This window comes from Harpia harpyja, chromosome 11, assembly GCF_026419915.1.
Source record: "Harpia harpyja isolate bHarHar1 chromosome 11, bHarHar1 primary haplotype, whole genome shotgun sequence".
NCBI lineage: Eukaryota > Metazoa > Chordata > Aves > Accipitriformes > Accipitridae > Harpia > Harpia harpyja.
In genome coordinates, this window is record NC_068950.1 from 2,656,243 (window position 1) to 2,683,884 (window position 27,642).

Here is a 27,642-nt window from a genome sequence, read left to right on the forward strand (position 1 = left end):
GACAGGGTCCGGCCGCGGTGGCCCCCCCCGCGCCGCCTCACACGGTGCCCTGAGGGAGCGCAGGCGCCGCAGCCCGGTGCGAGCAGTTCCCGCCTTTTCCGCTTCCGCCGCCGAAGCCGCCGCCATGATCGGGGACCTGCTGCTCTGCGGGTACCGGGGAAGGGGCCCGGGGTGGGGGGCGGCCCGGTTCGGTCCCTCCCGGCCGTGCCTGACGGGTTCTCTCTTGTCTTTTCCTTAGGACGCTGCTGATGAACGCCGGCGCCGTGCTCAACTTCAGGCTGTGAGCGGGCAGGGAGGGAGGGAGGGAAGGTTTGGGGGCGGGGGGGGGGTGGTCTTCACCCTACCTCATACGGACCCCCCTCCCCTCGCTGTCCCGCAGGAGGAAGAGAGACACGGAGGGCTTCGGCGAGGAATCGAGGGAACCCACGACCGGTAACGGAGGGGACCCGGGAACCGCGGAGCGGGGTCTGGGCACAGCCAGCCTGCACCCTTAGGCCTGGACTGCCTGTCTGCTCGGTGTTGTCGAAATAGATACAGGAATGGGCGTTTTCTGAAGGAAATTGTTGGTTAAAGCATTTTCAAGGCGCCAAAGTACAAGTTTAACCCCGTTTTGCGTGGATGTTAATTACTCTGTGGCTGGAGTAACTGGTTTACTAAATTGCAACCTAAAATTGTCCTCCGTGATGTTTACGTACAGGCATGCTAAACCTAACTGTTGATCCCAAATTGGTGATTTCAGAAGAAATACAAAAACGCACATTTCCTTCTGCATTTTTGAATGTAGGTGCCTGTGCTACAGAGGCTCTGTAGCTTACAGGCCGATTTCCATTTTGGTGTCTATGCACGCGCATTGCTCCTTTGTATCTCTGCTTGCTGGTTAAAAGTGGCAGGAAGGCTGTAAACAACAACAGGGGTCTGTCCTTCCCAAAAATGTGACTCCTTTTTATCATTGTTTATTTTGCCACATGCCCTTATAAGGATGCACTGAACGTAGCACAGATCATACACCTAAAACTTCAACTTTCAGTTTTTTGTTGTCTTGACCTTTTTGTTTGGTTGGGTTTTTTTCTCCTGTCAGAGTTGCTGATGTTTTTCAGGCAGTGTTGAAAATATGACTTGTCAGTGTGTTAGGTATTTTTCACATCAAGGGCTTCTCCTCTTGATTTTTAGGTGACAATATCAGAGAGTTCTTGCTGAGTCTCAGATATTTTCGAATCTTCATTGCCTTGTGGAACGTCTTCATGATGTTCTGCATGATTGTGTAAGTAACGCCGTGCAACATCTTGTCATTTGTTTATAGGCAGTCATATATGTTGGGATTGTTCTTGCACTTATATTTCTTTTTGGCTCTCTTTTTCTCCCACTCTGTTGTTCAGTAATTCCTTTTCATTTCACTTGTTTATTTCAATCTTCAAAGAGACATTGGTTGACATCACAGTTTTTTGCTAATGTGGGCACCTGTAGTGCATGAAAACCTCTGCCAGCGTCTGAGTCATTTAACTGTAGATGTAGTGTTCCTTGTTGTGGGTTGCTACGATAAAACGTCATTTGGGTCAGCATTTCAGTTTAACTTTTGGGATGTTTTTCATTTTCGGGGGGAAAAACCCTACCAAGTAATAGAATGGAGTTGGCCTTGAGAACAGTCTCTGGAAATAACAGGTTTTAGTTCTGATAGACAAGCCAGCAGGCTGCTTTCCTTTCACTATATGGTCTGATGTATGGGGGAGCAAAACCGATGGCCAGATGTGCACTGGTGGTGTGAGTTTGAAGGGCATTGGCACGACGGTTCACAGTTGCACCCCGTTCTCATCTACTTTTTTCTGTTGCATCCACTAGGTTATTTGGATCTTGAAAGTCATCCACAAACATGTCTGTTAACTTGGAAGAGACTTTTGGCTGGAAACATAACTTTTCTATAAAGTAAAATATTATAATGCTTTCAAAATTCAGCCCTGGGATTGTGGCCTGTTCTTCGGTACAAACTCCTGACACGCTCAAGGGACAGGACATGTTCATCTTCTTCAGCCAGTCGTGTAATAATACAGTGCGTGCTGGTTTGCTTGCTGTTGGGGGGATTGAGCCTTTAGGCCCTTAAGCCAAAATCTTCAAAGTAAAATTATTTCAACTTTACTGAAATAAAGAGAACTTAAAATTGTTTTGCTAGGCTTAGAGTGCGGTGCCCAGTATGCGAGGTAGAATTGGAGCACGACTGAAGACCACAGTCTTAAAACTCTGCATTGTTAGTCACTCCCAGCTCTGGATGTGTCTGCTAATGTCACCGTTGTCTAGGGTACTTGGAAGTCGTACTTCTCGATTCTCGTTTTTACAAAGTTGAGCAAAGTATTGGTGTAACTTCTCACTATTCCATTTAGTTTTGTTGGAGAAATAGAAAAGGATGGTTAAGAAAATGGGATTCTGACCTTCTCACTGTTTTTCCAACAAAATGCTTTTTAAATTAAAATCTCAAGGGTTTTTTTCTAAGCAATATGTAAGGGATTTTGAATAGGAACAATAGCAAAAATAATTCTATAAGCCAATGCTAAGGAATAGTTTTGGAATAATCTTGGATTTGGTTGAATAAAGTTGTTCTTATTTAAGGGTAAAATACGTATTTGATGCCGTGTTCATTCTGTTACAGGAGAAATCAACTCACTATTGGTGCGTTTTGTGAAACTGTAACTAGTCTTGTAATTGTGTCTGGATTCTTGTGTTATTTTTATTTATGTTAAGTTAGCCTCTTTGACCAGAAACTTTTCCCCAGCCTCACCGATTTAAGAGAGAGTGCAGTGCTGGGTATCTTTTAAATCAAACTGTAAATTATTAGCGGAGCTTCCTCAGCTTTGGTTTCTTTAGCTGTCTGACTGTTGAGAAGGAGAGAGAGGCCTCACTTAAATGATTCTGAGGCTCAGGTTTTAGTGAATACCTTGAATTTTATCTGGACGCAGTCGAGCAGTCAGATGCAAGTGTTGGGAACTCACAGCAATTCACTCAAGTCATCGTCTTTTGCATTAACTGAAGTTTTCACATTAATGAAACACGAAAGGGGAAGGGTAGTTTGAGGGAAGATGCCTTGCTATAATGAACATAGAAAAATGAATGGAGGAAGGGATCCTTCAAGTGTGGTTTGAACTGTCTGGAAATACTTACAATCCTAGGTTAAATTTAAACATATTCCTTTTCTTGTCTGTAATTTCTGTGTTTTATATTTTAACCTCTTCCCAATTCTTTTGAATGAGAAAAAAACCCCAAGTAGCACGCTGCCTTGTCATGGCATCCAAACAAAATCCAGTGCTTTATATAGTTCTTGGAAAACATTTTCTCCCTAATTTTCAATAAGCCAAGTCTTCCCCTGCTATGTAAAGGGGAGGGGTGGAAGTGGCCATAAGCGTCCGTGCGTAACACATTAGAGGCCCCTGGACTCGGCACCGCAGCGCTGGGGCTTGGGTTTGGACTCGGGGGGCTTTAATTCTTACTCGGAAAAAATGGTTGATCCTGTGCAGAACTGACAGTCTGCTTTCTGAGCAACACTTTGAATACAGTGAATACAGGAAATAGAGGATGATCAGGCTCTCCTGGTAAAGGAATACGGACAATTTTACCGCTCTAAATAGATTACGTGGCTTAATAGTGTGCTGTCGCCTCCAGATTTCAGTTGTTCACAAGAATAAAAGTTGTCGTTCAGCTCCTAAGCAGGTGCTTTAAAAATTACCAGTTAATTTGAAGCTGCTCTTAAATGTTTTGGAAAGTTTAAATGCTGGGCTGGTGGCTTACCCGGCGTGGTGCACGATGTCTTTCGCCGTCAGTCAGTGTTTTTTGTGGTACGGCTGCTTTTGCACCAAGTCAGTTTTTGTACTCTGAGCTTCTGGAAACCTGACTTGCTTTTCACTTGTGCTTTCTTCTGAATCGAGGAGACAAGTGAGAAGATAAACACATCTGCGTAAAGAACTACTTGTTCAGGTTTTGTAAGGTTAACTCTTTTTTGTAATGGTTGCCTGACCCATTATTTTGAAAATAATGGAAATAAAACGTTCTGCCGCTTGGCAAAAACATGCAGTCCTAACACCTTCTTCCAGAACACGCTGGGTTTTTCGCGACCGACAGGACCAGGGCCCCTGCCTGCGAGCCTGAAATAAGACACATACCATGGCGTTAGGTCCGCGGTCTCCGAGGGGCGATGCTTTATTTCCCAAATTAATTCACTTCGCCCCTCTCTCCCCACGAGGCTTCATCCCACCACCCGCCCGGGGCCGCCTGCTCAGCCCGGGCTGCCCTGTAGAAGCACCGACGCCCGGCTAACACCGCCGGCAGCCGTTCTCGGGGGCTCGGCGGGGACGCAGGGCTCGCTCCTCTCCCCTCCGAGCCGAGCCCCGGGCTCCGCGCTCCGGGCTCCGCCGGCCGCCATAATCCTCCGGCCTCCCCCTTCCCTCCACCCGCGCAGGCGCGCCCCCTTTCCCGCCCACTGCGCAGGCGCGCAGCCGCCCCCCCTCCCGCTCCTCCCGCAAAACCCCCACTGCGCAGGCGCCCTCCGTGCCCGCCGGTGCGTGCGGCGGGGCGTCAGGGGCGCGCCGTGCGTTACGGCGTCGGGCGTGTCCCAGGGTGCCCTGCGCGGGGCTGGCTCCTGCCCACAGTTGAGTTTGGCCCCGAGCGGAACAGTCGGGCCCGGGCCCGGTCGCGCCGTCGCGGTTCCCTCTTTTCCCCCCCTTCCCCCTTCCCCTCCCCGCTTCCCCCGTTCTGACCGCCGCTGCCCGTTCCCTTCCCCTTCCCTCAGCCTTCCCCCCCTTCCCCCCCCCCCCCCCGCCTCGCGGGGAGCGAACATGCGACTCCGGCTCCCCGAGGAGGCCGCCGCCGGCGAGTGAGGAGCCGCCGCCGCCCCGGCCCGGCCTGGCCCCGCCGCCCGCCCGCCCCGGCCGCAGCCGCCCCGCTTCGCCCAGGCAATGACAGCGGCTCCGGCCCCCTCCCCGCAGCAGATCAGGGACCGGCTGCTGCAGGCCATCGACCCGCAGAGCAACGTGAGTACGGCCCGCCGGGCCCCGCGGCTCCCGTGCCGGCGGCGCGGGGAGACGCCGGCCGCGGGCCGTCGCCCCGGCCCCCCCCCCCCCCCACCCCGACACACACACCCGCTTCCCCCCCCCCCTCTCCCGCCCCGCACGCCGTCCGAGGCAGCGTCGGGACCGCGCCTCCCGCCGGGACCGGGCTCCGGTTCCTCCTCGGGCACCGGAAGCCTCCGCTGCGGGCGGTAGCGGGGAGCTCCCCAGCGCCCTGCCCGGTCGGGGTCCCGCTGCCAGCGGCGCCTCGCCGCCCGCTTACCTCACACACACCACCACCACCCCCCCCCCGCCCCCGAGCCGGGACCGCGGGGCCGCCCCGGCGCTGGCACCGGAGGCCTCTCCCCCTCCTCCCCGGGGGGGGCCGTGTCCGTCCCCCACCCCCCCCCCGCCGCCGCTTCCCGCCGCCGCACGGCACACACACCCACCCCCCACCCCCCTCCGGGGCCCGGCCCCGGCGCTGCCCGGCCATGCGGCGTGCGGCCCGGCGGCCTCCCCACGCCAGGCCGCGGCTCGGGTGCGGCCTGCAGGGGGCTCTGGGCCGGGCTCCGTCGCGACCGACCGGCACCTTCCGGGGCGCCCACCTGTTCCTCGGCCCCTGCCGCCGCTTCCAGTCGGGGTCGTGGGGTACCCCGGGCTGCGGGGGCGCCGGGAGGGCTTCGACGGTGGCTTCGGGGCTTTGGAGCTGCTTCAGCACCGAGCAGCCTCGGTCTTGGCTGTTATCCTTTCCTGCAGCGGGCTAATGAGCTTATCTGCTCCTTCTGGGATGCGGTGTAAGCACAGAAGTCGGCGTATGTTTTACCTGTAAGTGGCCTTCACGTCTAAGTGGCGGTTATCCGAAGTATCATTCACTCCTTTTAAGGGTTTTCGGGGCACATTAAAGCGGTTCTCCACTTAGGTGTTGGTTACTGCGAGAGGACCGCAGAGCCTGCGATCTGTCAGATTTTTAAATCTTAGATCAGCAGTCACCACAGCAGGACGCAAAGGTGGGTTTGTCTTGGCCATCTGCAGTTTATGGGGGCAGCTACGGGTGCGTCAGGCTGAACGCACGCACGTGCGTGTTATTCCAGGAGGCTGGGTATGTGAAATGGTATTTTGGTTCTATTAAAGTCATACCTGCTTCTGTCTGAACGAGTGGTTTTTTTGTAATAGACCTGTATGGAAGTCTTAAAGTAGGTAATGAAGTTGTTGCCCTTTGGAGACGTTCTGGAGTGGCCTGTGTGTGACATGAAAACTGAAGAAAAATCACCCTGACCTTGTAGCTTCTTTAGTAATCCCCCCGTGATGTGTGTCTGTCGCGAGCTGCAATGTTACATGTTCGAGTAACCGTAATGAATTATAATGGTAATTGTGGGCTTTTAAATGTCAAAAGTTGTTTGAGTTTGCAGTACTTTAACATGGATCTTGCTGAAATGTCAGTTAGTACACTTCATGAATTTTGTTTGCTCTGAGTTCTCTTTTTGTGGCTGCACATCTTTCACTTTACGTTAGACCAAGTGTCAACCTAGTAATAAGACTCTAACAGATCTATGGTTTCTTTTAACTTCAAAACTGTCAGTACCTAATTCTGGTGTTACTTTCTAAAACACTGTGGCTGTGTGGAATTAAGCAGCCAGGAAATATATTTTGTGATGGATACGTTTCCCTTTCTCCATACGTTAATGTTACGTTATGCTGCGAACGTGCTTGCAGTTTGGTTGTGATGAGGGGGACCAGAAATAACCAGGCAGCTGTCTGCAGGGGGAAGTTAGAGCATCAGCCAATAGCTCTGCTGAGCTTCCAACAGGTCAGTAGCCCCATAAGCTTAGGAGTAATGTATGTTAAATTATAATTCTACATACTTGATACTTATCCAGGGCAATAATTGGTGGCAGAAAAATCAGCCCATTGTTTAGAAATGCCTGTAGGCAGAGGGCTGTCTTCCATTTTAACCTTTTCTTCGAAGGAGAGCAGAGGTGGTGTAGTTGAGATTCATTGTGCAGGCTTAGATCTCGGACTTTTTTTCTCCAAAGCACATAGAATATGTGGTAAACAGTCAATAAAACTACCTGTCATGCCACTTTCATGAAGAGAAGAAAAACTTAAATTTTGAACATGCTTAAAAGCAGATTCTGAATTTAATCACACTTGGGCAGCAGCGTAAAAGTATAAGAAACTGTTCCGACGTTTTCCCGCAGGAAGAAGTCAGTGCAGCTACGAGCTGTTGCACTTGCGGGTACTCACGGAAAACTGTGGCTACTTTCTTCTGGCTTTCAGAATCTTCTCCTAAAAGAAGTGGTTGCATTCAAACTTACAGTATTCATTCTTGTGATTGACTTCCTTGTTTACCAAGCAAGTCAAGCTTTGAGGCCTGGATTTCTTTCAGGCTTTTCAATATAATTGTTGGTGTGTGTATGTGCATGTTTCTGGAGAGGGGAGAGGGTGAAAACTGCGCTAATGTTGTCAAGCGTGCAAAAAAAAAGTCCAGGTTTGTGAGGTTGAGGAGGAGGATGTAGTTCTTTATAGCGCTTTACTGTGGGATGCTGTAAATATAAGCTTCACTGATACGTTCTCCAATACAAGCTGTTTCTCCATTGTGGATATTCATTCCAATGTAGCTGTAAAGGTCTTTGTGGTATACACAGATCTTGGTTCACTCTGAGGTCCTGCCTTGAATTAAAAAAAAGAGAGAGAGAGAGAAGTTTCCCTACCTATATTGAGTTGAACTGGTCAAAATAATCTTTTCCCCAGGCTTTCAGAACCTGCTTGCTTTGAGAAACCATCTTCTGTGCCAATTGTTCATCTTTGTTTGGACTGCTGCATAAAGCCGTGCTGACTCAGGAGCAATGTTTTAATTGTACACATGCATTTAGCACTTGAGACCTCTTCTAGTAATTGCTGCAGAATATATTTATAACTTAGTTTCACACACTTAGTTCAGAATTTACAGGGGTAACCTCTATTTCAAAGGAGGCCTATAAGAAATAAGCTATTTAAAAAAAATTACATCATCTTGGAAGCCACCCGGGATGTCTGGTATTATGTCTTCATTTATTCAGCCTTTTCCCCTCGAAAAAAACATATGGGCAAACTACTTCTGCTACATGACTTAAGCACTGAGTATCAACATCAATTTCCTTCCAAAGCCTGTGTGTTAGCAAGAACGTACCACGACTCACGTTGGAGAAAAGCATGAGTTTAGTGGTATCACCCACAACTATGGGCGATACGATTTTCTTGCAGGAAAATCCTTTTCTGGAAGAACCGTGTAGAAACAGGAACTGGAGAAGAGTGTCCGAAACCTTATGGTAGCAGTTGTGTGAGGTCTTCTAGGGGAGATATTCCTTGGTTCTGGTAGAAGCAATGCTTTTCCCTTTGGGCTTAGTGTGCTGAGAAACCGCCTCTTCCACCAAGCAGAGCACCTTTGCCTTGTTAAATCGCGCTCTGTACTCTTCAGGGAATTTATTACCTGATGTCAGGAATAATGAGATCTGTTAGTTTTTGCTCTGTGGGAAAGCCTGTCGTTTCCAACTGGCTGTTAGAATTGTGCTTGCAATTAAATGGTTCCTCATCCTGAATATGTAGCAATCTTTCCTGATTTTAAATATTATACAATAATTTAATTATTTGCTATTAATACATCTCTGTGATGCAAACCCAGCTTTGGTTTGAGTAACAACCCATTATTTGCTCACTGTGTGGTTGGAGTTGATTGTAAATCAGGCTGCCATTCGTGCAGTATCTCAGTCGGCCTTGCTGCTCAGACCTTCAGGAGAGGTCCATGATCTGAATTATTAATAATAAATTGGTCCGCCTGTTGTAATATGTTAAGTAGTGCATTGGCCTGGGGTGATCTTCCAGTTAACGCATGAGTTGCATAGTTAAAGATGCTTCCATGGCTGTTTTCTGTATTGATTGCTTTACCAAAGTCCTAGAAACAAAAGCCTCTGTCATCGGTGGTAAATATGCCTTCTAGAATTGAGTTTAAAAAGGGGGGGAGAAGGTGCAAGACACTGCTGTAATAATGTAAATGTAGAGAGTAGAGGAAGGTGATGGTTCACTTTGGGAGGGTCTTGGTGATTTCTTTGGATGCAGGGAAGGGTTACGTGTGGGCGAAAGTAGACTAGGCATGGCTTTTGCTTTAGCTTTATCCTTTTCTGTGAGGCCTTAATAAGCTTATCAGTTTTGAGGAAGCTGCAGTGCGCAAAGAGGCTGGAACCTGTTGTACCTCTTACCATTTTTGTTTATTTCCTTATTGTAGCTTGTCTTGTTTCAAGTATTGCATTTTGCACATCAAGGCAGCGGATTCAGTGTTTCAGGTGTGTGGTGAAACATGCGGGTGATTGTGGTGTTTCCTAATGCGTAGGGTCTGAAGCGTTGTTACCGTGTCAGTCCTGGGTTCCAGATAAAGATTTGGGCCTGTTGCAGTAAGTCCCTTTGTATTCAGTTTCTTCATAATTCTAAATAACCTTAAATGAGGATGATGGCTTTTTTTTGATGCTCTGTATTGTAAACAGCTGGATACACTTGAACTCACCTGTTTGAGGGTGGTGGTACAGTTAGTTTCTTGGCCTTGCTTTGCAGCTTTCCTGTCCATCTCTTTCCAAAACAGCTTTTTTTGCTTAGTGGAAGTATATTCCAACAGTGCCTGTGATGCTTACATAGGTACTGAGTTTAACTAGACCAAGTTAGCATTTGTCTGGTTAGTTGCCTGGATAGTCCTGGATAATTTTTTTGGTGGTAATAGGGCTGAGAGGTTTGGGGGGGTTAAAAACTTTTCACTTGCACAGTACCCCTTTGCAGTAGTGAGACCATTATGAAGTTTGAGGCTGCTAAGACAAAATCTGAGCAAACAAAAGTGGCTGGAAGTTTAGGTTGAGGGGTCAAAGCAAGGGGAATGCCAAATTGCCTTTCTATTGTTAATTCCTTGAAACTCCACAGGTTGCAGTGATGATGGCAGTAGTCATTTGCTCTTAAGCTGTAATTTGAGTGTTTGTTTCGGCAGCAGTGACAATTTAAATAACACTCACTTCTTACTCCTGCTACACACGCCCATTTTATGTGGGCCGGTGCAACTATTTGCAGGATCATATGGTGAACTGAACTGGGGAATTGATCAGGGTTTAAAAAAGAAAAGACAGTATTTTTTTTCTTTTTCCCCAGGTAGTTTTTGATGTAGCTCAATTATCTGGTAAAACTTCTGGTGCATCACAAACAGGTGTGGCAGCAGAATTGGGTGTTAAAGTGTTTAGGTATGGAAGCTTAAAAAATGGAGTGCCGCTTGCTTCCTCATGCTTCCCTGCTGCCTTAGGATGGCTTGGGACCTCGCAGGAAAGAGGTGCGTGTAACCTGTAAAAGTTAACCACGCCTGTCTGTGCTTTTTAAGATAAGAGTGGATGCCTTATGGTGAAGTTTCACTTGTAGAGGCTTTATTGTCACTGTCACTTGTGGGGGGTTCACAGATGTCTGGAATCATCCCCCATGTTCGTTGCGATGCAGTAATGCAAGGGCTCTGCACGTGTCCCTGGGATAAATGCTGGGAAACTTCTTTATGGATAGCCAGGAGGATGCTCCTGAGTAGTAGCTGATGAGCGAGCTTTGCAACTCAAAAGCAAGTCACTTCACACTAAAGGTTGTGTGGCTAACGCTCCGAATAACCAAAAATTGAATTGACTTGGCTTAAATGGAGCCGCACCTGGCGGGAGAGCTGCTGTGATACCTGTCCACTTCCCCACCTCCAGCTGCACATTCCTGTTACCTCCCTTGTGCTGACCCTGCACTGGGCCAGCTGAGGAACTCACCTGGCCAAACCCTACCTGAAAGGGGGCTCGTCTGGGGCCTCTTTCCCTGGCCTGGCTCATCCTGGGCTCCGCGAGGTGGTAGTTTTGGCACAAAGCAGTAGTTGGGGGAGTGTGTGTGGTGAGGAGAGGTGGTGGTGAGGCGGCAGCAGCCCCGGGTGGTATGAGCTCAAGCTGTTGGAGAGCAGCACCCGCCAGCCAGACACCCCTCACTTTGTCAGGTTGTTTCATTAAAGGGGATCAGGCCTTTCAAATCCAAATGATAAAACTTTGCAGCAAGTACCTGTCTGCACATGCTGTAGTTTGGACCCTTGGTGGGAAATGAACGCTTTGAATGCTCAGAGCCTGGAGGGAGGAAGCGCTGGGAGGGAAATGACTAATCTAACACATTTTTCTTGGTGTAGCCATGAAGCAGTTTTACTGAATGGAAGAACCAACTTTTTGTAGGTAGAATAAGCATCAGGAATAATCTCTGACAGTCACCATGAACCACAGCATGGAAAAGACAGCTGATGTGCAAGATGCACATCCTTCCAGGAGAGATGTGCTAAACCAAACTTCCCAAACAGCAAAGAACCCGAGGCTGCAGTTTCCCAAGTTGCCGTGACTTGGGGCAGCTGTGTTCCTGTGGCCGCTGGTGCACCTAGCACCCTGTGTTAAGCCATTTCTGTGGATGTTGGCACGCAACCCGAGAAAGCAGGGAGCTGAGGCAGCTGAGCACGGGGTCCTGGGAGGGCTGGAGCTGGTGTGGCGTGGGCATGGAGTGCAGCTGGATCGGCTCCTGCTGCCGAGGCACTGCAGCCTGATGCTGGCATGGGTGGGAGGGAGAATATTTGCTGTCAAAAGCCCCCAAGCGGGGAGAGACCCAATCTGTGTCAGAAAATGTGAAGACCTTCAGCTTAGCCCATGTTTCAGAAGTCTGGACTTAGGATAAAAACTCTAATTTGTCATTTGTTAGGGTTTTGTATAATAAGTTGAGGGTGAGCCCAGTTTAGGAGTGCGTAAGGTGTGGGTTGTTGCCTCTCTTCAGGGTTTTTGGTACGGCCATATGACACAACAGCACTGTCATTCTGGCACCTTTGGCTACTGATCAAAGTAGTTTCAGAGCAGCTGAAGCTTTTTCTCCCAGTATGCTGTGAGGGGAGATCCTTTTCCAGTTTCTTCAAGGAGCTGCTGCAGTTGACAAGTAGTTTTCTTTTTTCAGGAACCACAAAAGTTTCAGGATAGGGAAAGAAGGAATTGATTCTGCCTGCTGTGGAAATTTGATGTTAATTAAGAAGCACTTCTTTTAAGGCATAGTTACTCCAATATAGTAGATTTGAGTTCAAATTAACGTCAGTATAGTTTTTATAAATGAAGAAAAAAATGTGTCTGTTTTGGCTGATAACGCTTTACTGCTATCTCGTCTCACCCATTTTGCACTTGCTGATAACTTCAAATAAACTTTCTTCGGTCTGTATAACATACGGTATGATATGGCCCCACTTACGCACTTGGTCTTTAAAGAAATATTTAAGGTAAAAGTAATTACATCACATTCAATTTAATGTAAAGTAGGTTTGTTTGTTCAGTGTTCTAACAGCTGAATTATTCTTTCTGCAGGTAATTCATGCTTTCAGTGTTTGGAACAGTATTTAAGTGCTAGCAAATTGCTTTAATTTGAGGTGCAATCTGCTAAACTTAACAGCGTGTCAGTGTTTTCTGGGGCATGGCTTTCATGGGGCAGTGGTGCATGCTTAAGTGTGACTGTTAATATCAAAGTATAGAATTTTCAGCATGTCCAAACAGTTGGTGGTAGAAATTTCTACTGAGGAATCACTGGAAGTAGAATGTAATTAGTTCCGTTTTATTGAACAAAGTGGTTTTCTAACATAGCAGTTGGGGAGGAGAGGAATCTTACGTCCAAGTCGGTCTGTAGTATTCAGCAACATACTCAACTGGGTGTATTTTGAAACTTTGTGCTGTGAAGATGATTGTGCAGAGGTGGAAGTCTTGTCTGAGAGTGACAGCCAGCACTTTTGTGGAGCTGCTTTCTCACATACTGTTTTCATGTAGAATCAGCTTGCAGAACATCATGATTATACTACAGGGCTAAATTGATTTATTTTTTTTAAGGAGTGTAGAACTTCTGAAGGTAGAGGAGCATGTTTTTTCCCCAGGGTAGTGATGCACATTCATAACTTGTCTTCAGTGACCAAACTTCCAGCTCATCTACAACCAGCTCGGTGCTTCTGTAACTTGAGCTGTCGCTTAAGCAAGCTCTGAGCTCGCTAGCGTGGTCAGTATGTAACACTCCTTGTGCTGTGTAAATTAATTGCATGGGAAGGAACGTGGAATTTTTATGTCTATACATAAGTTATCTTGAAAGTTCCAGAAAAATTTATACTATATATTATAGTTTATCCTTGGAGAAACTACAGTTGATTCTTGAATAGAGTTGAGCATAGTGAGATGGAAGAGAAGGTGATGTTTCAAATGTATTTGCAAAGGTGGGGTGCCTGCAGCCTGTATACTTACCGTGACAACTCGGTCTCTGTTGTCATGTGTGTAAGAGTTTGTCTATCAAAATATGAGCTATTGGGTTTTGACTTTGTATATTATTTTCTTCACTGGACATTTTAAGACAGGCTGCCAAGGGGCTTAAGCATCAGTGGGGCTTTTTTAAGTGGAAATCATGGAAGTTTTTTGCTGCTAGATTAGAAATAACTAGCGCCAGGTTGTAGTTTCCTAAGTGTTCTGTATTTAAATATAAATAAAATGCTGATGGGGTACTGTGTTCTTTTGTCCTGTCATGATCACACTTGGCAATTGGCTCTGGAGTGGAGCTGGTCTTAAAGTAAAGTAGCTCTCCAATTTGTAAGCCCCGAGATGAAAGGTGCTGTGCTTACGGTCCTGTGGGGGAAGATTTTTTTCCCAGCCAAAAGTGGAAAACTCATTTTGTTTCCAAGTAGCTGCTAATGATCCTGCCACTGAATGGAATGGCCGAGCATTCCCGACTGATTATCAGGGGGGTCATCTGCTTTGCCCGACAGGTTTATATTCTCCCGAGGACCTGCACAGTCTTCAGAGAATGGAGGCATTTGGAAATGGTTGACTGGCAGCAGCATTTTATCTAGAATTTGGCGAGCAGTAATTCTAGGAGATGGGTAAATTGATTTCAACTTTTTTTTGCATATCCATAAAACTTCTCTATGGCAAGTGCTCACGGAAATTCTGTATTAGTAACTGCTGTTGAAAGGATACAGGGACTTCTCTCCAAACTTGGTATTTAAAACTTTCCCAATTTGTAAGACTCTTTTTCTCGGGTTTTGTGAACAAATGTGCCATACTTAAATTCTCATGAGCAGTCATGCAAGCATACTGCACTTCAGTGTGATGAATTAATAAATTCCACAATGCAGTGTATTCAACAGGCTCTTACCTTAGCCTCCTTTATCATTTAAGGAATCAGCTGAGAAGCTTCCCTAGCATTTTGAAAAAAGTTGGTCTGCTGCATTTAGAAGTATACCAATAATATGGTGATAGATGTTTCTATTTTTTTAAGAAAAGAGTGCAAAGTCTATATTGTGGTGACATTAGTAGGGCTTTTCTGTATATTACTTTCAGATATAAACAGCTCCATGATAACAGCTCTGGGTAGATATTCCATGAGATGGGTAACATAATATTTAAGAACTTCAGAAAGCTCTTGACCCTTTGAAGCCATTCTCATCAAGTCCTTAAATGCGTGTTGCATAATTTTGAATCTCCACTAGTTCTCTGGAGTGCATTAAGATTAAGCAGGTGATTGCAGAATGATTCTGTCCAGGCGATGCCTTTAAGGGTCATTCTCATAATCTAGTTCGGTGTCTGACTTTGCTCTTACCATAATGCAGGTAGATAATAACAGCGAGCTCAGGTGAAGTGGAGAGCTGCTGTGCTGGGAGCGTCCTCGGCTGCGCTGGCACCTGCCTGTTGTGCATTAACTCTCAGCGTTGGCTTTTCACTTCCCTGAGTAACTGCAGTCAAAGTACAGACTTCTGGCTGAACGAATGGATCTCTCCTTACCACAGAAAGCAGCAAGATCGTGATAAATCAGAAGGGGTGCGTTTTAAGGCTGAATTTTCTGTATATTCTGTATTATTCTGTCTGAAAAATCAACAAACTCTTGTGTTTCTCTCTTGTTGAAGTAGGACCAATTGTTCCTGTGACTTTGCACAGCAACCTCATTTTATGGCTCTCTAAATTTTTAAGCAATAGTTTTGAACTTCAGTTCATGGCTTCTAATAATAACTGCCAAGATTCATCTGGTTAAAGTTTCTGTGCAGGTGGAAGAGGAGGAGAAATGGTTACCGTGTATATAATGAAACTGTATCGTGCTTAGATGATGGTAGGACCAGCGTAGTGATTGGGTTTTTAGGGCTTGTGTGTTAGTGATGTGTTCTATGGGTGTTAGGTATTGTGCTGAAATAATCTGTAGCAATTGCTGCACCGGCGGGGGGGGCGGGGGGCATGTTGCATTATTTCGTACTCTTTGGTTGTGCAGCTCAACACTTGACAAGTCTCCTTCTGTAAGACATGCTACGTTTTTCCACTAAATGTTAAACACGTTTGTAGCTGGCCGTGTGATCGGTAGGATTTATACCGGAAGGCAATGGATGTATAGGGCTGGGTCAAACCTAATACTTTCTGTGGATATTCTTGTTTCATTATGCTTTGTTTTGGCAGGACCATGCTGTTTTAGAAATGTGCTTGGGTGTCGGGATGTAGAGGGGAAAGCACGAGGTGGTTGAAATGATATGAAGTGACTACAGAGCCCGAGTGGTGATGAGCCACCTGCGACGGCTGGGACAGCCTTGGGCGTTTCTTCTGGGGTCACGTTCTCTTGGGGCACTGCGCTTGGGAGAGTGAGCCTGCCCTGTGTGGTGGGGCAGCGAACTGTGAAGTGTTGAATTTTTTGTAAGTCCTTTATAACACAAACTGCTTTGTGTAATTACCTGCACGTATCTCTTTGAGGGGACAGAATTTAGAATTACTATTTTGAGTCTAGCTCGGACTAGGTAGAAATGGGTGTTTTAATGTGTTTCCACTACTTGCTGTTCAGTATCTGTTCCCCAGGTGTGAATCATAGGGGTGCATGGCTGGAAGGGACTTCATGAAGCTATGTGGTCCATCACCTTCACTGGAGTAGCATCACCTATACAAAGCAACTCCTTCCAGACTTGTCTAATCTGTTCTTAAACCTCTGTAGTGGCTATGGAAACTATTTGGGAGCTTGTCTGAGTGCATCGCTGGTTATTCCTAATATGTAATCGGTATTTGTCTCGTTGCAAATTAGGCCAGTGAGCATGAAAACAGTTGATTGCTGTTTTCTTTATTATGACTAATAATGCACAGGAAGGCTTATTTCAAGCTTTAAGTGTCTCCTCCCTATTTATTTCAATACTGTGTGAACTGAGTACTTAAACTTTTTCTTATTAACCATGTTTTCAAAACCTCTTATCACTGCTCTCCTCTGAACTCCTCTTTGTATATGTTCTTGAACTGTGGCGCCTTGAGATGAACATGTAATTCCAGCTGATTTTGATGCCTATACCATTCCTTATCAGTATGGTGTTGAGTGAAAAAAACAAGACTAAAATTATCTTGCTTGCAGTATGCCATGGTAGGTGCCATTGAGGCTGTGTTCTGCCCTGCTGTGACAATGACTGCCTGGCTTTGTGGCAGTCCAATCCTCTTCTTACTCTGTTCCCTTATCTTGAATTTGTGCCACACATGTCTGTCCAGTTTAATAGTATTTCATGTAACTAACCTTCACTTCAACTGCTGGGCTTTTTAAATAAATTTGTTCCCCAAAAAGGTTTTGCCCAACTTCATGGTCTGGTTATCTGGGTTTGGGATTTTTTTTTTGTTGGGGGTGGAAGAAGAAGTGTTGGGGGATCACGCTGCAGTGAGTCTTCTGTGTTTCATATACAACTGAGGGGTAGGCACTACAGGTACAACTCTTACGATATTATACAAAATGTTTAGCAAATGTTGAAGTTGACAGACAATTATTCTTCTCTGTAGTAACAAGAATGTTTTCCAATTATTGGCTAATAAATATGAATGGAGAAAAGTGTTATACTGTTGACTGTTTTCTATTTCCTTTAAAGATCTCTTCCTGTAGAGCAGGAAGACTTCCCTCCATGTGCCACTGCTGTCCTGTGAATGGTTGTGTTCTGGGTGTGTGTCTTGTCTCCATAATCTGTATTTTACTACCACTTATATCTTACCTTCTAAATGACTCCACCGATGGATACTCCTTTGGTTGGGTGGTTTCCCCTGCCTTGCCAAAGTGTGGAGTGTTTTCCTGCTATGTTGAGGGCCCCTGCCAGGGTTAGATGTCTCCTTTGGAGTGGACCCTGTAGAGAAGAGCTAGAGTGTTGATGGCACTTACCAACTGCTGTGGATTTGTGTCTCGAGGCTGTAACTGCCAGGGCAAACTGCGTTTTCTGCTGGCAAACTCCTCTTGATCTCTTGGCTGTTCTAGTCTCTACACCTTACTTATGTGCGTGCGTACTGCCAAAAGGTAACAGAGGGCTAAACTGTTGTCTCACTCAAGTGAAATATTTCAGGTCTGCTCATTTCTTCCCAATGTGGTATTTTGTTGGAATCTGACCTTACTCTTGTTTGATGATCCTGGCTTTGTAAAGTGTGTATGGGAAGGTGTCTGGATGATGTTACTTTACCATTAAATAAAGCCCAAGGACAAATAAAAAATATGCAAATTGTCTTGACTCTTTAAATTAGACCTGGAAACTTTAAATCCAGAGGTAAGGATAAGTGCTTGCTGTGCCTAGCCACTTTTTTGACTGTTCTCGGTAGTCAAGGAGCACTACTTCTACCTGTTGTTTTGCAGCACAAATTTCTGATCAGTTTTCAAAGCGTGGACTCCAGATGAATTTCTCTGTTGTAGAAGATACTCTCAGTGGATGACTTTGAACCCAAATCATTGATTCCTTCATGTTTAAAGATCTGCTTTACTAAATACTATTAGAAAACTTGCCTCCACCTTTATCTTTTGTGTACTGGTGAATATTTGAACTCTGCTTAGCAAACTGACTTTCAAACATTTTCAAAAATTACGAACTAAGTAGTGCATGGTCATCTTTTTGGTATGTCATTTCTGTGAATAGTATCTCGTGTACCCTATCTTTAGACAACATCATGTCACATTGGGGGTAGGGGAAACTGTTAATAGATCAGTTGCAAGGGAACTGAACTACATACCAGCAGGTTGTAACCTGAATTCTAACTTTGTGTGTTTGGTCTGTATCTTTGAAAAAATGACATTATAGTTTATTGTTCATGATATGTATTGTTAGTGTCTGGTATCTAATGCATCCTATATGAAGTGCTAAATAAACACTATACTACTGTATTTCCATTGCCACATTTAAATAAAGCCTACTATGAATAGCAACTTTTCTCTTACTTCTTATTCCATGTTTCAGATTATTATGCAATAAAGTAGCTTTTATACAAATGCAGTGCTGGGGGCAAGATCTGATACTGCTCAGAGACCCCAGGCTGGGGTAGGAATTGCTGCTTAGATGCAGGTAATCAGTACACTGCTTTGGAGAAAATAAATGCGAGCGGATGACATTGCTTGTGGTGCTGTTTCTGTACCTGCCTTCTGAATCAGTTCTGCCTTCTTGGCCATTTCAGCAATATCGACCTTGAACCTGGGATTTTCTTGAACGTTATCCTGTGCTACTTAAGATATACGTGGCCCATAGATACATGACAGTTTTTATAACTACCCAATAAAATGCTGCTGTCCCTAGGAGCAGAGGGAAGGCAATAAAAAATTGTACAAATGCTCCTGTGAACTTCTGTATAGACCATACTGCACTTCTTATAGTAATTGCCAACAGAAAACACCAACTTGGCAATGGAGATCTGGATTTGTATCCGTAGGAAAGGTAGAAAGATCTGTTTAGTCTTCCACAGGGGGTCCACTTCTCTGCTTGCTTTTGTGAAATTACTTTGATACTACAGGTGGGAAAGTGTTACAAAAGTACTTTCTTTGAAACTAGCAAAATATTGAGTATTTATAGCATATTCTGAGGAAGTAAGTTGAAGTATGATGACAAATACATTCTCTCAAAGCTAGTGTCTTCTGCTACAGCTGTATAGTCTGTTTCAAAATGCCTGCAATGGAGTCAAGATTATTGATTATTATAACCTGTGATTTCAGGAGGATAATAGCTTTGTTTTTAGAAAAGTTTCAGTGATTAGGGATTCTAGACATACCAGGCCAAGTTTAAGTACCCTTTAGAAACTTTTAAAGGTATTAATGTGACCCATATGGATGATGATACTGTGTCAAAAGATGCCTTTTAGTGCTGTTTTGTGAACTTCGTGCAAGTGGTTAAAAAGAGCCTTTCTAGCCAGAATCCAGTAGGATAGGAATCTGTATTAGCAGTTTCACTGCAATTTTTTTTGTATTTGTGCACCTAGCGCTCAGGTTTTCATGTTACAAGGAAATACCTACTCCTTCTCCTACTTGAGGCCTGTATAACTAAGTGTCTCAGCAACATCAGCCTTGCTAACCCAGTTCTGGTTTGTCATCTATCGTGGTCTAGTCATGCATGCAAAGATCTTTAGAAAAATCCCTGTGAAACATTTAAAAAAAAAAAACCAAACCCAAAATTGCTTTATTCAAATGACTGCAATTGAATGTTTCTGTAACGTTTGTTTCTTAGGCAGCAGTGGAGTGAGATGGAGGTTGTCCTGTGTGTCGAGGCAGTCCTGAGGAAGAAAGAAAAGTGTTACATCGGTGCTCATTTTGTATTTTTGTATCTGGACTGGTCTGTAGATGAAGGAAGAGAATCAAAGCATAACATCTGAGTGTGCTAGTCCAACATAAAACGCGTCCCAGCACGTGGCAACAGTGATACTGGCTCACGTGCGGATGCCGAGTTTGCTGCTATTTTCAAATCTACCAGGGAAGGAGGCAGTAGAATTGGAGGTGGCAGGGAACGCTGTACATTAAACTTCCCAAACCCTAACACACTTTTTATCCTTTTAAACTGCTGTATAACACTTACCCTGAAGTTAGTTACTGAATTGTTCTTGATTTATAAAAACTAAAATAAGATTAAGATGGCAGTTAAAGAAAGGAAATTAAGCTGCTTGATCTTTTCCAGAGAGTTCAGAAACCCATGCTTTTGTCTGAAGCTGTAGTAAAAACATTTAGTGCTTACTTGGAAAAGATCTCAGATACCAGTAGTAAGCTCCAGAGTATAGCTGAATGACTTAAGGAGACTTGCGTGGAATAAATAAGATTTGTTTTCTGTGACTGTCATTAGGGTTGGCTGGAAAGGATTATCATAGATGACTCAAAGCAGATGTTCTCCAGTAAACTTTCGAGTGAATTGGTCTGTGTGCCAGTCAATCTTCACAACATGGGAATAGCATGAGATAATTTGAAATGCCGTATGAATTATTTTTAGCTGATTTCTGCAAGCTCCTAAAATGCGAGGTCCTGGGGTTGCTTCATGGAAGTTCTTGTTTTGGGGTGGTAGTAATGGGTTGCACCGTAAGAAGACAAAGGCAATTAGAAGCTAAAATGATGTGCAAGTTCCTGAGATGCCATCTTACGCAATTGTACTCTTAACTATCGTCTGAAGAGAACAAGGTTGCCAAACTCCCTTTTCCCACTCTGCTTTATGTTACTTTGGCTATCTGCTGTGTAGCCAGTAAGTATTTTTAATAGCAGCTTGTGTTAATAAATTATCATTTCTGGTGCTGTTCAAAGTAGGATGATGTCCTGGTAGGTTTTGTAACTTCAGTCTCATGTCAGTAGTGTGACAATATATTAATTTTATTAAGCCAGTAACAGGTGGATTAAGGTAAAGGTACTGATGTGCAATACTGATGTGCTGCTGGTACCAAAATAGATGTCTTCGCATTGAATAGATGATACTTGAGGCATTTTGGGGAGGTCATCTTGTTTTCATCATAATGTTTAACTATACCACAAGAAATTTCATAGTCTGCATTATTTTAAAATAGATGAATATGATTTTTATTATAAGCTTCTCTTTGTGGCAGTTTGGGGGAAGCATTCCAAGAAAACTACACAAAACTACTGGGGAAGGGTGGAGAAGTTGTTGAACCTGCCTGAACGTTTTATTATTTTTAAGAACCATGCTTCCCTGCAGGTCAAAAAGAAGGAAAAAAAAAAATGAGAGGAGCTTCCTGCAGTTGATCTCGAGTGTGAGCCTTCGTGTTCCTTGCAGCGATTGCCTCAGTGCGACAGCATGTTTTCAATTGGTTACAAATGTGTGAAGAATCTGAAATGGGTGTTTTGTGTTTTACCAGAAGTTGAGTGATCAGCACAGACTCCGCGGTGTAAGGCTGCTTTCACTGTCTTAATTGGCACCATGTGTCCCTCAAAGGAGGGAATGAAGTAACAGTCTATCAGTCTTGGTGTAGACCTGGTCTCCGGTAGGTGATTTAGCATTCAGGGGTATCACTGTATGTGTATTTGGGTTTATTGAACAAAGGCAAAGCTGTTACTGGAAATTCCCTGACCAATTTCATCTTTCTGTAGGTGTGTATATATGCGAGTGTATCGCTTTCCCCATCTTGACCTTTTGATAGACTAATGATCCTTTTTTGCCATCGGTTTGTCATTTAGATAATGAATATTTGGGGATTACCAGTAACTGCAAAAATAATTGTACCAATTATTGGTGTGTGCAATACACAGAGCCTTTTTGCACCCTGGTAATTCATAGTCTAAAATATGTGTTGGGAAGGAGAGTATCATGTTTTGCAAGTCTAAAAATGTTTGTCTGGAAACTCCCAGAATTGAGCATTAGCTATTCTAAGTATTCTGGTTCTAGAAACTGAAAAAAACCCCTGGTGTTATGTATTACTTAATCTGTGGTGCTAAATCAGCCTTTGTAGGCACCGAGGGCAGTGCAAGGATCAAAACATTGAAGAAAGTCAGTGCATTGAAGTGAAATAGTAAGAACTAGAATATGTCAAAATACATGCTATTGCTGCTTTAAAGGTTAAGCAGAGTTTTAGCAGACCTGACCGGATGGTAGGGCTTTAAATATCTGCAGAGGCATTGTCGTTCAGTGAAGACAAGACCATGACAAATTAACTCATCTTTGGTCTGAATTTGGTTTTACAGCCTGTAACAGTTAGAATCATTCAAAGCCTATATAGACTTTAAACATAAGTTTGATAAAAGTAAATCTAAAAATCAGGTAAAGTGTTTAATTGCCAACAGCTTTATCCAAGTATCTCCTACATTAAACAATCCTGCTGTGATGGAAAAAACATTGTCTATGCACAAGACTTTCTGAAAGGAAGAGCCTTCAGCTCCTGATTCTCTTGTTGTATCTTAATAGAAGGGTAGAATTGACTTGAAAAAAGCTAATTCTTCCGAACTTGCAATCTTTTTAAAATGAAGAATCTTGCAGCGGAGTGTGTGACTGGGAGGGTAGAGCAACCTGATTATGCTCCTGATAAGACTTCAGGATAATGTGGGATCCCTGCAGAGGTTCTTGCTGAGAGATTTTTCTCACATGCAGTTCATGTCCAGTTGAGTCACAAATGCAATTAAGCAATAAATGAGACTGTGATTCAAGTTTTCCTTTGCTTATCTTTTAAATCTGTCTACAAAGGTGAATTAGAAATTCCACTTTTTGGTGCTCTTAACATCAGGTAATGGAAATACGGATCTCTGTGTAGTCTGGGGTTTCTCATAGAAATTACTAAAATCACACCTGTGCTTAACATCTACGGATTGTGGCAGTTGCTTTTGTGTGAGCTTACTCATGCCTACAGAAATGTTGCAGTGAAACCCATCAGAAAACGATGCAGGCTTTGTTAACATAATGTGAATATCTGCAGTTACTCCTCACCATCTTACATATGAGGGAATAGAGTGGTAGAATGATTGCCGTGTTTTTAGGGTGGCTCTATCCCACGCCTGGTGCTGGGCGATGGGCTGAGGACACCTACTGGGCACAGCCTTTGCTTCTCTGCTCTTCAACTTGGAGGAGTTTGTGCCTGGGATTTTAGACTGCTGGTGCGTAGCTACAGGAAACATGGATATTTTGAACAAAATTGTAGAACGGTGACTTGCGTAAATCTAAAGCAGTGCCTAAAGGGATAAATGCAAGAGTTCTGATTTGACTCGTTGCTCTTCTTGGCCCACTTGGCACTTAACGTTTCCAGTTAGGCTGTAGGACAATTAACTAACACCTTGGCTAGGAGTCTCAGAACTTTGCTAGTAAGTCACACTGGTTTTATTGCTAATGTTTCCTTTGGTTTTACATAAGAGTGTGTTTGTTACAGCTCCTGCAGTTTCCAACTAGGTCAGTAAAGTGTCCTTGTCCCTATTCTTTGAACAGTCAGCTCCCTAAAGCCAGACAGTGTGATAGCAATTTTGTGATTAATGCTTCCAGCAATTATAAAGTGGAAGGTCTTAAATTACATTTGATAACTAAGACCCGTACATGAAACGTGAAGTGACTTTGTCTTCCTTGTTGCAGATCCATAACATGGTGGCAGTGCTGGAAGTGATCTCCAGCCTGGAGAAATATCCCATTACCAAAGAGGCACTTGAGGTATGTCACCCTCTAAACATTACTTGATTTTTGTGTGTATAAAAGGACTTTCTCTGCCTATCTAATTTCCATAAGAGCTTTTCTTGAAACAATAGAATGATTGCAAAGAATTCACAATTAAGATATTATTTTGTCCCTCGTGCTGCTTCTGACATCTCAATGCATACACAGTGATTCTTTCTGGATTCAGATCAGTATTCTGTGCAGCACAGTTCCTGTTTGTGTAGGGCACTAAATTAATCATTACTTGCTACTGATTAATTCTGTTGCATTCAGCAACATCACTCTGCTTGCTGAAGTACTGGTCACCTTTTTAGATGTTTGGTGACCAAGCACCAAAGAATCTGAAATAGGAATATAGTTACTCTGTCTCTAGAAAATTAATCTTAAATTCAGCTAAGCAGGTTTCAGTGCCTGATCTAGTTGGTGAGATTAGTTGTATTAAAAGTTGAAGTATCAGATGGGATAGCTGCAGTCTCACTGGCCACTGTTAGAAACAGAGCCCAAAGAAGTTCTTATGGCTAAATTATAAAATTCTTTTATATCTTTATCTTGAAATTATTGGTGTTACTTGCTTTTAGCTGTTCCTTAATTATAACTCCAGCCGTATTTCAACGTATGTATCGCAACGTGTTGCATATTTCTCTCACAGACTGGTCTATGTTTTCCTTTGAAGTGCTTTTCTTAAGTAATCTGACTTGTGGAACAATTCTTTGTTTTCAAATGTGCTTTGGGAACAATCAAACACTTTACTTCCTTCCGCTTATGAAACCACTTTGGGACACCCTAGGAATGCTTGTTTAAATCGGTCTTTCATACCCTTTTAAGATACTGGGGAGTGAAGGGAGAGGAGAGATGGAGGAAGAAGGTAGGACATAAGTTGCACCCTGGCTAGTCAGGTTTGTGAAATGGAGATTTTTATTGTCAACGTATTACTGTAACAGGCGAAGATTCTGGAATTTTCTTCTCTTGCCTCTTTCTGCAGATCTTATAATTTCATTGTGATAAACATGCACCTTTTCTGCCTTGGGTGCTGCACTTCCCCTCGAATCTGAGCTTGCACCTTTATTCTCAAGATTCTTGCTGATTAAAGAATTCCTTCCTGATGTTTTTCACAGCTAATGGCTCTGGTGCTTTAGCCAGGGAATAAAGACAGGGCGAATGGAAACCTACAGTAGGTTTCATGTTGCGTGGCAGAGCGCTGAACCGGCTGGGCTAATCCTTTCCAAAAAGATTAATTTAACATTTAAACCTTTAGTGGATTTTAACTAGGTATTTCTTAGGGTAAGAGTTACAAAGCAGAAATGTACCTTAAGAATTCTGTTTAGAATGATACCTGTTTGTAAAACAACTTTTCTTTCTTTATAGGAAACGAGACTTGGGAGGCTTATCAATGAGGTGAGGAAGAAGACATCCAATGAGGAACTTGCCAAACGTGCCAAGAAATTGTTGCGGAATTGGCAAAAGTTGATAGAACCTGTAACCCAGAATGAACCAGTGCCAAGAGGGTTGCCGAATCCACCTGGATCAGCAAATGGTGGTGCTCACAACTGCAAACCAGAAGCGCAACTTCCTGCTGTGGCTGGATCAAAGCCCATCAGCGAATTGAAAAGCAGGAATGATATACAGAAACTAAATTCTCCAAAACCAGAGAAATTGGGAAATCGGAAAAGGAAAGGTGAACACAGGGATGGGCATCAGGGCCCTCCTCCCCCCAAAGTCTCCAAAGCTAGTCATGAAGTATTACAAAACTCTTCACCCCCTCCCACAAATGGAATTGGAGGTAGTCCTGAAAATTTCCCTAGTCCTGTAGACATAAATCTACATGCAGGGCCCGAAAGCAGCAGGACAGAACTCAGTGAAAATGATAAACACAATAAGATCCCAGTCAATGCTGTAAAACCTCACACCAGTTCTCCAGGACTTGTAAAACCTTCAAGCACTTCCTCGTTATTAAAGACTGCAGTGCTTCAGCAGCATGATAAATCGGAAGAAACCACAGGACCGCACCAACCCAAGAGTCCTCGCTGTTCCTCATTTAGCCCCAGAAATGTTAGGCATGATACTTTTGCTCGGCAGCATACTACGTACTCACCAAAGGATTCGATGCCTAGTCCATCTCAAAGGTCTCAGTTCTTAGATACTGCACAGGTGCCATCACCGCCACCATCCCTGATGCAACCGTCGACACCTCCAATGCCAGCAAAAAGACTGGAGTTCTCTCAGCAATCGGTAACTGAGGTATCTCAGCACTGGCAGGAGCAGCAGGTACCTTCTGAAAGCCAGCACAGGCATACAGCAGGGACACTTCAACAGCACACATCTTCCAGCTGCAAAACCAGCTCCCACCCTGGGGAATCTCTCACACCACACATGGGCTTTTCACAGGACACTTCAAAAATGGACAGTGATGATGCTGCTTCAGGTTCCGATAGTAAAAAGAAGAAAAGGTACCGACCCAGAGACTATACAGTCAACTTGGATGGGCACGTGACAGAAGGGGGTGTGAAACCTGTGAGATTAAAAGAGAGAAAGCTCACTTTTGATCCCATGACAGGACAGATAAAACCTTTAACACAGAAAGATCCTTTGCAGGTAGAAATCCCTGCACTTACTGAACAGCACAGGACAGAAACGGAAAAGCAGGAGCAAAAACCCAACCTGCAAAGCCCTTTTGAACAAACGAACTGGAAAGAATTATCCAGAAATGAAATCATTCAGTCATATTTAAACAGACAGAGTAGCTTGCTGTCTTCATCAGGAGTACAGACTCCAGGAGCTCACTACTTCATGTCTGAATATTTAAAGCAGGAGGAAAGCACTAGAAAAGAGGCTAGAAAGACTCATGTTCTAGCTCCTAACAGCAAACCTACAGACTTGCCTGGGGTCACAAGAGAGGTCACAAGTGATGACCTCAACAGAATACGTGAACATAACTGGCCAGGCGTGAACGGTTGTTATGACACACAGGGTAACTGGTATGATTGGACACAGTGCATATCTTTAGATCCACATGGGGATGATGGTAGATTGAACATCCTGCCTTACGTCTGCCTAGACTGAGTACAGTTTTGCTAAAAATGCTTTTACATCTGCAGTTAGCAAAAATGGCAGACACTATGCCACTTACAGATGGAGAAAGCCTCCTGTCCTGGACAAACAGGCCCAACGAGCAGAGGGTGTGAGGGAGCTGGTTCTTTACAGCTCTTCCCTTTAAATTCTCCTTTTGTGAAATGCTGCTACCAGTTTACTAACAATTGCAAAGGAAGGCATACGAAGGTTGCTAAATTGAGTTCAAAACTCTTATAGCGAGCCAGCTATAAAAAAGTGTTAGTCCCCAAGAAGTGAAGAGGATTTCCAGCACTTTCTGAATGCCGGAATCTTATTACAGGCAGGTACAGAGAAAATTGTGGAAGTTACCTTAACAAAATATGCATCTATTTATTTGACTTGATTTGGGTTTTTATTTGGCAGTGAGATATTCGAGAGACAATGTGCAAAAACTGTAGTTTTATTTGTATCACATCTCTGAACATGATTGCGTTTTTTTAAAGTCATGTGGTACGGAGATTGGGTTTTAAACAGCAGGTGTTGCACTGCAGGCTGGGAGACCAGCTTCAGCTCAACATTCCATAGGCATCCACATATTTTAGTCTGGTTTCAGTTTAAATCCAGTCTCTGAGAAATGCTGCAAAAACTAGATGTTTAATGATATTTTTGATCCCACCACCACCAGCCAAATATTTTTCCTCCTTTTCCCTTCCTGCAAACTTCTAGGAAAAAAAAAAAAAAAAGAAAAATCACCTTTTCTAGAATCTAAATGTAATGAGGGTGCTACAAGTTTGTAACTGTACTGTGAGAGGGAAAAAGGAAGCCTGTTTGTATGCTGGAAATATACTTGTTACCATTCCTTTAGATATTGTTTGCCTTATGGATATCCATCATAAACGCAATTTGCAAAAACAAAGAGCCTTAGTGAATGTACAGTACCTAGACTTCTGTGTTCTTGGGATGCAGAAGGGAGCAACTTTGCTATTTGGTCCTTTAAGTGGACACATTGTGATATAAATGTGGAAATAAAAAAAATTTGCACAAAACAGTTTGTGAATTATTTATACTTAACTCATTTTTTTTAAAGTTTGCTCAATTCAGACCAGCTAAGTGATCATCAACACTGAGAATCCATCGGAGCAGTGTGGTGAA

General features: G+C 44.0%; 2 protein-coding genes across 7 annotated transcripts; both read left to right on the forward strand.

The window, feature by feature from the left end:
• The first annotated feature begins 10 nt into the window (after nt 1–10).
• Nucleotides 11–2,605, forward strand: SMIM7 (small integral membrane protein 7). The gene is made up of 5 exons (XM_052801034.1): nt 11–150; nt 239–280; nt 380–432; nt 1,171–1,261; nt 1,837–2,605. Exons 1-5 carry the CDS (start codon nt 125–127, stop codon nt 1,850–1,852), a joined length of 228 nt encoding a protein of 75 aa, XP_052656994.1. The 5' UTR covers nt 11–124; the 3' UTR covers nt 1,853–2,605.
• Nucleotides 2,606–4,848: 2,243 nt separating this feature from the next.
• MED26 (mediator complex subunit 26) lies at nt 4,849–27,536 on the forward strand. Of its 6 annotated transcripts, none has more exons than XM_052801025.1 (4): nt 4,849–5,009; nt 23,365–23,439; nt 24,230–24,307; nt 24,808–27,536. In XM_052801025.1, the coding sequence occupies exons 1-4, from the start codon at nt 4,935–4,937 to the stop codon at nt 26,500–26,502; spliced, it is 1,923 nt and encodes a 640-aa protein (XP_052656985.1). In that variant the 5' UTR covers nt 4,849–4,934; the 3' UTR covers nt 26,503–27,536. The 6 variants fall into 6 exon arrangements, with proteins under 6 accessions (XP_052656985.1, XP_052656987.1, XP_052656988.1 ...); XM_052801028.1 differs by lacking the exon at nt 4,849–5,009 and adding an exon at nt 5,658–5,849; XM_052801026.1 differs by lacking the exon at nt 4,849–5,009 and adding an exon at nt 11,627–12,339.
• Nucleotides 27,537–27,642: the final 106 nt, after the last annotated feature.

Excerpts from the sequence above, each read along its gene's own strand:
- SMIM7 (XM_052801034.1), top strand. The coding sequence starts at position 125 with ATGATCGGGGACCTGCTGCTCTGCGG. Across the intron at positions 151-238 it reads GGGGACCTGCTGCTCTGCGG|GACGCTGCTGATGAACGCCG; the intron begins GTACCGGGGAAG and ends TCTTTTCCTTAG. Across the intron at positions 433-1,170 it reads ATCGAGGGAACCCACGACCG|GTGACAATATCAGAGAGTTC; the intron begins GTAACGGAGGGG and ends CTTGATTTTTAG.
- MED26 (XM_052801025.1), top strand. The coding sequence starts at position 4,935 with ATGACAGCGGCTCCGGCCCCCTCCCCGCAGCAGATCAGGGACCGGCTG. Across the intron at positions 5,010-23,364 it reads CCATCGACCCGCAGAGCAAC|ATCCATAACATGGTGGCAGT; the intron begins GTGAGTACGGCC and ends TCCTTGTTGCAG. Across the intron at positions 23,440-24,229 it reads TTACCAAAGAGGCACTTGAG|GAATGCTTGTTTAAATCGGT; the intron begins GTATGTCACCCT and ends GGGACACCCTAG.